The 9,974-nt window shown below is 48.7% G+C and overlaps 1 protein-coding gene across 3 annotated transcripts in view; it reads left to right on the forward strand.

Annotated features, from left to right (window-relative positions):
- LOC136845986 (protein lifeguard 1-like) overlaps positions 1–9,974 on the forward strand; it is a 35,568-nt gene that overhangs the window by 21,155 nt on the left and 4,439 nt on the right. For all 3 annotated transcript variants that reach the window (XM_067116557.1, XM_067116555.1, XM_067116556.1), the window contains one exon: positions 612–945. In XM_067116557.1, coding sequence (XP_066972658.1) covers positions 612–945 — 334 coding nt within the window. The remainder of the gene's footprint in view (positions 1–611; positions 946–9,974) is intronic.

The following is a 9,974-nucleotide window of genomic DNA, read 5'->3' on the forward strand; positions in this document are numbered from 1 at the left end:
CAAGATTGATGGGGACCTAGAAGGACAAGTGCCTGAGAAGGAGGGGTGAGTGACGAGCACATTCTACAGGCATCATAGGCATGTGTTGCTCATGAGATTTATGTGCAGGCCTACAGAGCAAAAATGAAGCTGTATAATATTGAGGTATATATTTAGATCAATATTGGCGGTTTACAAGGTGTAATTGCTGCCTTACTTGGCTCAGTCTCATCCCATTTAGGGTGAATAAACACAAGGAATTTAGGACTAAATCCGAAGCACGGAAGCCTTTAAAAAAGAGTTTAATGGTGAAGAACTGGTCCATAATGCAAATTCACCCAGCAACAATGATTAAACCGCACTCTCCTAGAGAATTCAGTGTTTGCATTGAAATACTCCTGGTCATTTTACTAAAAATACATCTTGAATGTTTTGTGAAGACTAATTTTTAAAGGAAAATCATCTGCCGAATTATCTCTTAAAAATATTTAGCAAAAGTAATATAACATCTAAAATCTCGTGGTAAACCACTATGAATTAATTTTTTCTCGAAACATTTATTTCACTTATAAGCAATCTCAGTTTAGTGAAAAGAATCTAATTTGTTCCCTTTCTTATCCTTGTCCATTCAGGAAGGTCTATGGGATTCTCTTCGTTCAGCTGCTCATCACTTTTGGAATTGTTGCCATCTTTACCTTTGTTGACGTAGTCAAAGAATTCACTTCCAGAACCCCAGCACTCTTCTGGGCAGCGTTTGGATTAACCTTTGCCATGGTCATTGTCCTCGGATGCTGTGGAGATATTCGGCGAAAGTTCCCCCATAACTACATAGCACTTTTTATTTTCACCTTGTGTGAGGCTTACCTGCTTGGTACTGCTGCTGCCACCTTCAGTACGACTGCTGTGGCTGTGGCGATTGTTGTCACTCTGGTGATCGTCTTGGCCCTTACTCTCTTCGCATTCCAGGTAAGATCACTGTAAACTCCAAATGAACCAATTTCTACAGTAATTTGTTAAAATGTTTAGGTTTTGTTTGTTCAAGAAACTGGGGCACAAATGCAACACCGCAAATTTCACATTAATCTTATTTAAGTGAACACTTAGTGGGTCATGGCAAAATGAGTTTTCGCTTTATCTGTTAATTTTAAGAACATAAATGTTCATCACATAATCAAGATTACAGATTTTGATACACTATCAATATAATTTAACAGTGAAATCGCATTCACTGTCTGTTACATGTGTAAATTAGCTTTATTTGCCATGTCTGTTACATGTATAAATTAGCTTGATTTGCCAAAGAGGACTAGACTGCCCTCACTTGGAGGGTTTGGATTTAGACAGCCTTGTAAGTTTGGTAAGGTGTGATAGGGATTAGGAGATTGGGTGGAGACCAACTGGACTATGCCCACACAATTTTGTTGTTTATACAAAGCAAGCTTATTTTAATCAAGTACTAAATCAGTAGAGCAAAAATAATTTAATATTTCAAACAATGTAGATTGCAATTTGATCCTTTTTGTTGAAACACTTCCTGTACTTAATAGACATTTACACAAAGTGGCAGCTGGTGGAATTTCTTGTACTGTACATTAGGCTTTGTATATGCAGCTGTAAAACTCAAACACCAGGAATTTCACAATTATGCTGCAACTGTCAACTTCGGAAGTCATGTAACAATTTCTTCTTTAAGTTCTACATTGATTTTACATTAATTCTTGTACTTATTAAGAATAGATATCGTATCAGTGGAGTGGCTGCAATTAAACTGACTGTAATTATCAGGCGGGTGTGAATAGCACATTTTCTGGGCCCCCACCAAAAAAAAAAAAAAAAAAAAAAAAAGTTTTGGCGTAGGAAACTCCTATTTTTGGCAGTCGCTGTCGTTTTTTGGACTTTATGAAAAGGATGACCTTGCTGATGTGGCTGTTGGGTTGCTGTCCTTTTGAAGGGGGTTGTCCCTTCTGACTACCTACCTGTTTATGAGGAAAAGTTTTGGCGGTGACTGCAGGCTTATGTGATTTTTGATCAAAGCGAGCCTTTTTTGAATTGGGTAAAGGGAAATTTCGGTTTTTTTGTTTCCTGAATTCTCCTTTTCCCAGAAGAGCGTACTCTGTACAATTTTGTTGTCGTGCTTGCTCGTTGACTTGAGTTACAATAGACTCCTCAAACAGGTCCCTGCAAAAGGGGTTAGACTGTAAAGGCGGGATTCCACCGGGGCAGCATTTTGGCAACATGTGGCATGCTACATTGTCGCATAGGCTAAGTGTGTTTCAACCAATTCAACAGAAGGCAACATGTAGCATGCGACAGGTGGCAATCATGTTGCCGTATATCCTGACGCATGCCACATGATTTAGCCTGTTGCCTAGTGTTGAACGTCTTCCCACCAGTCGCGGGAAGGATTCCATCTTGAAAGCAACAAGATGACTTGGTCGCAAGAAGAAACCGAAGAATTTATAGAAGAGTATAGAAAACTGGCAGTTCTGTGGGATACCTGTATACGCTTGCAAGAATACAAGAATAATCAGGCTAAACTAGACGCACTGCGGGGATTAGCGGAGAAATTTAATTGTGACGTGGCGATGGTGAAGAAGATCAAGAATTTGCGTACTGCTTTTCACCGCGAGCACAGATGCCTAACCCCCACAAAAATCTGGATCTTCTCCCATCAAGAGAAGCAAGTGGTTTGCCTAAGACCTGCTTCTGTTCCTCCTGGACATGGACAGCCCAAGGCCTGGCTATTCATCTCAAGCTGAGCAAGCAGTAGCCTATGTGCTGGGGTAAGGTATAATTATTATTAACAAGTAAAACACCCTCGAAAATAAGTTGAAAAACAAAAGCTAAGGTTTAAATATACTTTTCATTTTAGTCTGGGTTACCACAAAAGTTGGCATTATTAAAATACTTTATATAAAGCGTTATTTATTTTCAAAATAAGATTATATTTAGCTTTGTAGGGATTATGAAGACTGTTCCATAGTAGGTGCTTTATATTTATATATATATATATATATATATATATATATATATATATATATATATATATATATATATATATAATATAATATATATAATTAGTGTCGCTCTTCCTGATTCAGCGACAGACTTTATCGAGAAGGTAATTAAAATCCTCCAAACTCATCCCTGAGAAGTTGTTGAACAGGGATTGGTCATCAGACAGTAACTTTTCAAAAAACTCATTTTGAGCAATGCTACCGCCCATAAATAGTTCTCTCTTCCACCATCGGTGCTTCATTTTAGTTTTTAAGAGCACTGCGCAACACTAGATATGGAGCAGCAGCGACCGTCCGCCGAGACATCATGATGACAACTGGCTTGGTTTTTGTTGAATTGGTTGAAAAGGTTTTGTGGTATTCAACAGTCAACATAGCATGCTACAAGCAACAACGATGTTGCCTTGCCGCAGGCAACATGTCTCCAGGATGAAAGCCACATGTAACATACTTGTTGAAAGCCAGTCAGGTCGCATGCTACATGTTGCCTGTGTTGCCCCGGTGGAATCCCGCCTTAATAAAGCATTTATATTAGGAAGTGACTTGTTGGAGTTCTCCAATGTTTCCATTCGCGCCTTTAAGCGCCAGTCTAAAAAGTCAGTGCTTCCCATAGGGTTCTCATAAGCCTTTTTAGCCACTACAGCAAAAAGTGCCCTGGAATCCTTTTGGTGGCAATGTAAGAGGTGTCAAAGAAACGAGCATGTAAAAGTTACTGCTACTTTATTACAGATCCAGGCAGTTTATATAGCGGCCGACTGGCGGTCCGCGAAAGACAATGGAATTGACTGTGACCTGAGGTCGAAACAATAAACAATAATATACAGTGAATGAGTACAATTTACAATACAAAACATACAGATCTTCAATATGGATACAGTCTTGATGCCTGTGAATGAAGAAACATATGATACACAATGTGTGACATTTGTATAAATACGTACAAAGTAAAAATGGTTAAAAATGCGTGACCTGGCACGTTTTAGGCGTGACTAATTGAGTGTGTAGAAAATGGGAAGTCACCAAAGAAAACATGCTCAGCGGAGACTTAATTAATGGCGCCGCCGAAACACTACGCTGGCGCCGATGTGGTGACTTTACAAATACTCCCCCCCAAGACATGGGGCGCGTCTGACTAATCATTATATCTGCTGGGGCGCTGAAGGGTGCCGCGGCTCCTTGAAGATAATGGAGGGTCTCCCGCCTGTGAGGCTGCTGGCCGGGCGGTCCCTTCCTGGGGCGGCCGCGCGCCCGGCGTCTGCGGGGGTGAGGGCGTGCTGGAGTGCGGTTGGGCGGAAGGGGTGCCACGGCGCTGTTGGTGCTCTCCGACAGGAAGGCGGGCTTTAAGCGGTCTATTGAAACCCAGTCGTCTTTCCCAGGGAGTGCCAGCCGGGCGCTTGCTGTTCCGCTCCAGCACGCCGGAAGGGTCCCCTGTAGGCCTTGGTTAGTGGTGGACGGACGGCGTCGACTCTGACGAAGACGTGGGTGGCGGATGACAGCTGTGGCGGCATGAAGGTGGTTGATTTGTCGATGTCTGGCGCCTGCAAGGGGTGAACTTGCTGGTACGTCGCGGAGCCTCTGCAGTGATGGGGCATGGCGTTCATCTGTCGAGCTCTCCGGTACCCCGAGGGTTCCGTAGGTCTGTTCGGCTGCAGGCGGGTGCCGTCGGCTCTGGGGGCGGTTCTCAACCCGAGGAGGACCCACGGCAGCTGATGTTTTCAGTCCCGGTGGTGCAGCAGGCCATGAGGATGACTTCAGGGACCTGTGGAAGCGTTCGACCAGGCTGTTGGCCGCTGGGTTGTGCGCCGTGGTGGTGTGATGCGTGGTTCCCAGCAGTTGAGCCAGGGCGGACCACAACTCGGAGAGGAAGGCGGGGCCCTGTCGGTTGTGATGTGATCCGGGGCGCCGAAGCAGCTAACCCAACTGGAGAGCAGGGCCTTGGCGCGCGGCGCTGGCGGTGGCTTCTTGCATGGGTGTGGCCGGGCCACCTCGTCGACCGGTCTACCACCGTCAGGAGGTATCTGGATCTGCCTGATGGGGAAGGGCCCGGCGACGTCGATATGGATGTGGCGAGCGGCGCTCTGGCTGCGGGAACTTCGCCTACCCCGACTGCGTGTGACGACCCACCTTGCTGGTCTGGCACTGCAGGCATTGTTTTGCCCAGGGCGTGGCGTCCTTTTGCACCCGTGCCAGATGAACTTTTGAGAGCAGTTTGGCGTGGTCCTGCTGGAGGGTGTGAGTCCGTGAATTATGTTGAATATCTGGCGTGAGGCTGGAACCAAAGGGCAGGGCTGACCTGTGCTGATGTCGCAGGGCAGGCTTGGGCCTTTGGGGCGAGGTCACGTCCACCACTTGAGGATGTGATAAGCGGTGCAGTATGCTGGGGTTTCTGGGTCAGCGGCCTGTTCTCTGGCGAGGTCCTGGTAATCTACACAAGCTGCACTGAGTTCAGCTCGACTCTGGAGAGGGCATCTGCCACGGGATTTTTCTTGCCGGGGAGGTACCTGCCGGAACAGGTAAATTTGGCTATGGCTGAGAGGTGGCGCTGCTGTCTGGAAGACCATGCGTCCCCCTGCTTCGTGGCGTGAACCAGTGGCTGATGGTCTGTGAAGATTGTGAAGGCGTCCCTCCAGGAGGAACTTGAAGTGCCGAACTGCGCGGTACATCACGCAGAGTTCCCTGTCGAAGGTGCTGTAGCGGGTCTCTGCGGGATTGAACTTCTTGCTGAAGAAAGCGATGGGCTGGGGCGCCGTTGATGATTTGCTCCAGGACAGCACTGCTGGCGACATTACTGGCATCTGTCGTCAGCTGGAGGGGGGCCTTGGGATCCTGGTGTGCCAAGGCGGTTGCCTTGGCGAGGGCGGCCTTCGTCAGGAAAAGGCCTGCTGCTGGCTGGGTCCCCAAGACAGGGACTTGGTTGGCCTTTAGGACTTCCGTCGGGGCGTGGTGTGCGCGATCCCGAGGATGAACCGCCTGTAAGCTTACCATCCCGAGAACTCCTGGGCGGCCTTGACGGAGGTGGGGTCGGGAACCTGGCTACGGCTGCCACTTTCGATGTAAGGGCGGACGCCTGTCGGGGAACACCTCGTGACCAGGAACTCTGCTTTCTGGATGCCAAAGGTGCACTTGACAAAGCGGACGGCAGGCCGTTCTCTTGGAGGCGCTGCAGGACTGCCCTGATGTGTCTTTGGTGTTCGCTGTGAGACCTGGAAAATATGAGGATGTCGTCGACGTAGCAGACGCAGAACTTTAGGTCCCCCAGGATGCTGTCCATGAGCTGCTGGAAGGTCGCCCCGGCGTTCCTCAGCCCGAAAGTGGAGAAGGCGAACACATAGGACCCGAAGAGGCGTGATGATAGCTGTCTTTGGTATGTCCTCTGGTGCAACAGGTACCTGGAAATAAGATTTAAGAAGGTTCAATTTAGTGAATATTTTGGCCCGTGAAAGGAGGCCGTGAGGTCTTGCATGTTGGGTAGAGGGTAGTGGTCGGGCTCCGTTGCAATGTTGAGCCGCCTGTAGTCGCGCAAGGTCTCCAGGAGCCATCCGGTTTCTGCACCATGTGGAGGAGGCCCATGGACTGGAGGCTTTCCTGCAGATTCCCATCCGCTCCATCTCCATGAATGCTTTTTCGCCTCCTGAAGGCGCTGAGGGGAAGAGTCTTGAACCGCAAGTGTCGGGGCCCTTTAGTTGTTATATGGTGGTATATGCCGTGCTTGGCTGGGGTCCTGGGGACTTGGCGAAGCTCGGGCTTGGCTACCTCAGGGAACTCCGACAGTAGGTGTGCATATTGGTGGGGCGGCGGCGCTGATGGTGGGTCTGGGTCCCGCTGTTAACGGGAGAGACCGGCGGGAGTCGGTATCGAGGGGCGCTTACTGGCGTCACATCGACTAGCAGGCGAAGTGCGCCAGAAAATCGGCCCCCAGGAGTGGGGTTTCGTCCCGCGACGATGAAGTCCCAGGGTAACTCTGGCCAAGGATGGAGATCGACAGGGGCCTGGTGCGTAGGAGAGGATGGGGTTCCGTTGGCGGCCCGTCAGGAAGGCGGCTGGGTCTGGTGTCTGGTTGCGGTCCTCTCTGGATGCGGGAAGATCGATTTAAAGGCCCCTGTCGACCAGCATCATCCTGCGGAGGCGGTGTCGCGGACGTAAAAACTACTGTTTTTGAGCCCCTGGGTTCTTCAGTTGCCATGGCGGTTTGTCCTGCTGGCGCCGCCACCCCGTTTTTGAGCGGGTGAGCGAGGCAGAGGCGGCAGGCAGTTTTGGGCGTCCTTTCCGAACCACTTGTGGTAGCGGCAGAAGCTGCGGGGACCTCCACCTGCTGTGGTTCGGTGGGCGTCTGTTGGCGATGGCGTTGACGGACTGCTCTCACGTCCTCTTCTGGCTGGACGGAGCTGACCGACTGTGTGGCGGTTTTAGCCTTGGCGGAGTTTGTAAGATGTTGCGCCGCCTCTGAGGTCCTAAATAGGCATGGTGTAGGGGTGGCGATTTGGTTGCGTACCTCCGGGAGGAGTTGGCGAAGGTAGATTTCCCGTCTGAAGCTTATCTCCTGTCGCTTCTTTGTGCCATCAAGTCTGGTAGTGACAGGAGATCACGACCATGCTCAAGCGTCTCTTGAGTTGAGGTCGTGGCGTGGGTTTATGGCAAGGTTGATAGCAGGCGGCCCGCTTCGGCGATGGGCAGGAGCAAGCCGAGGAGGAACTTTTTTGTGGCGCTGTATGTGAGGGTGTGTGTTTGGTACCCAGCGGGATGAGTTTTCTGTACACGTCCTCCGGAAGGCGTTGAGCACTGTGTCGGCCTGTAAGATTTCGTCCGTCAGGTCCGCCACTCTGAAGTGGCTCTCCACTCTGCGTAGCCACATCGATGGGTTCCCCTGCATAAAAGGCGGCAGCTTTACAGTGAGGCGGCCCGCGATTGTGTTGCCCAGCCATCGTGTGTTTGGGGCGCTGGTGTGGGTGTGGAGGTGGGAGGGCCTCAATGCGGAGCGCTTGGTGTGATGGGAGGTAGGTAAACCTCCGAGTCCGCGAGGTCCGCGTTTAACTGCATGAAGGAGGGGATACCCGCGTCCATGCTCGCTCCTTTGATCTATTACTGGGTGGGGTACTTGCGTCATTATGCACTTTGCGTGCGCGTGTGGTTTCGCTAGTGGCGCTGGTGGGAGTGCGCCGGCGAGTCAGCACGCTCAAACGCTGGTCACAGCGCGTGTTTAGGCCGCTAAGAGCGTTTTGGAGGAATCCTGGAGCCAAGACTAAGTCGCTGTGTCGGTCCGTTAATGGCTCCGGGATACTCCGGGGGTCACCACTGTAAGAGGTGTCAAAGAAACGAGCAGGTAAAAGTTACTGCTACTTTATTACAGATCCAGGCAGTTTATATAGCGGCCGACTGGCGCCGGTCCGCGAAAGACAATGGAATTGACTGTGACCTGAGGTCGAAACAATAAACAATAATATACAGTGAACGAGTACAATTTACAATACAAAACATACAGATCTTCAATATGGATACAGTCTTGATGCCTGTGAATGAAGAAACATATGATACACAATGTGTGACATTTGTATAAATACGTACAAAGTAAAAATGGTTAAAAATGCGTGACCTGGCACGTTTTAGGCGTGACTAATTGAGTGTGTAGAAAATGGGAAGTCACCAAAGAAAACATGCTCAGCGGAGACTTAATTAATGGCGCTGCCGAAACACTACGCTGGCGCCGATGTGGTGACTTTACAGCAACTTCTAGCAAGGTGGAAGAGGTTAAGATACTAAGGAGAAAAGTCCTAGCACGGAATTCTGGCGAAGCTGTCTCATCTGAGATTCTTCTCATAGGGATCCCAAACTGCTAAGTAGCAACACCGGAGGGGAGCTTTTTCCTTTCAAAAGCGAGTTGAAGTGTTGCCCACTCCTTGGAGGAATTTTTCGAAACCGGGAGAACTGTGGCGAAAGGTTTTAGTTACTACATAATTCTGGAAGTTTGCCTTCACATGGTTAATTATTTTAAAGGTGAAGGGACAGAAGGCTGGGGGTACCTGGTGAGCATGTTGGGATTTATTCATAATGGGAGTATAGATGCACCTACCGTTGACCTGGTAAAGGGCGTCATCTATAGCTTTTAATGCTGTATTCCCACATAAGAGAACCGTTTCCTTTTGAGGTTTCTCCATGTCTGGTAAGGGTGGTATCAGGCGCCATTCTGTATAAGGGAATGCTGCCCTGTCTCTAAACTCCACATACACAACTTCGATCATGGTTTTTCCCTCATTTTTTAGATACTTACCATTAAGAGAGAAAATACACATTGAAGCATCTTGCCAGGGATTATCAGTATCATCAGGGGATGTTATGTTTTGACCTGAAGCTTTATAGTCCGAACTGGCTGTTTTGTTGGCTCCAGTTGGAATTCTAACCTTGGATCTTGTTGGGTCAGTTTGTTTCCACTCTCCCTTTTCGATTGCAGGATGCAGTACTTTTACACTTTGGAGTGAACACCACTGACTTAATTTCTTTAATTTCCTTTTCGGAATCATGCAGTATGTCCATTATGTATTGCCGTTCTGTGGCAAGGGCACCTTTGATATTAGGCCTACTCATAGTTTCCTTACAGAACTGATCAAATGCTGCAAACTGTGCATCCCTTTTGAGGGAGCTTGCGTAATCTGACTGAGCGTCCACAGCTGAACTGTGACTGCCTGTTACCAAGGGGGGAGAGGTCCTGGGTGAGTTGCTATACCCATCCGAAAATGTAGTAATTTCAGTTGCGGTTAATTGAATCCTTGTATCCCTTTTGGGGGAAGGATCCTGATCAGCATCTGAGAGCTGCATGGGGGATTGAATTCCTTCAGGAAAGTTTCTCCCACGGTTAGCTGAAGATAGTGTCCCTGATCCTTCTGGGTAGCAATATCAACTTCACTTATAAGATAATCACCTCCAAGAGGAACTTCCTCTATTTCCTCCGCAGGGTTTTCCTGGGAGGCATTGGAGACTTATGTT

The sequence above is a fragment of the Macrobrachium rosenbergii genome, chromosome 14 (assembly GCF_040412425.1).
Source record: "Macrobrachium rosenbergii isolate ZJJX-2024 chromosome 14, ASM4041242v1, whole genome shotgun sequence".
In the NCBI taxonomy this organism is placed as follows: domain Eukaryota; kingdom Metazoa; phylum Arthropoda; class Malacostraca; order Decapoda; family Palaemonidae; genus Macrobrachium; species Macrobrachium rosenbergii.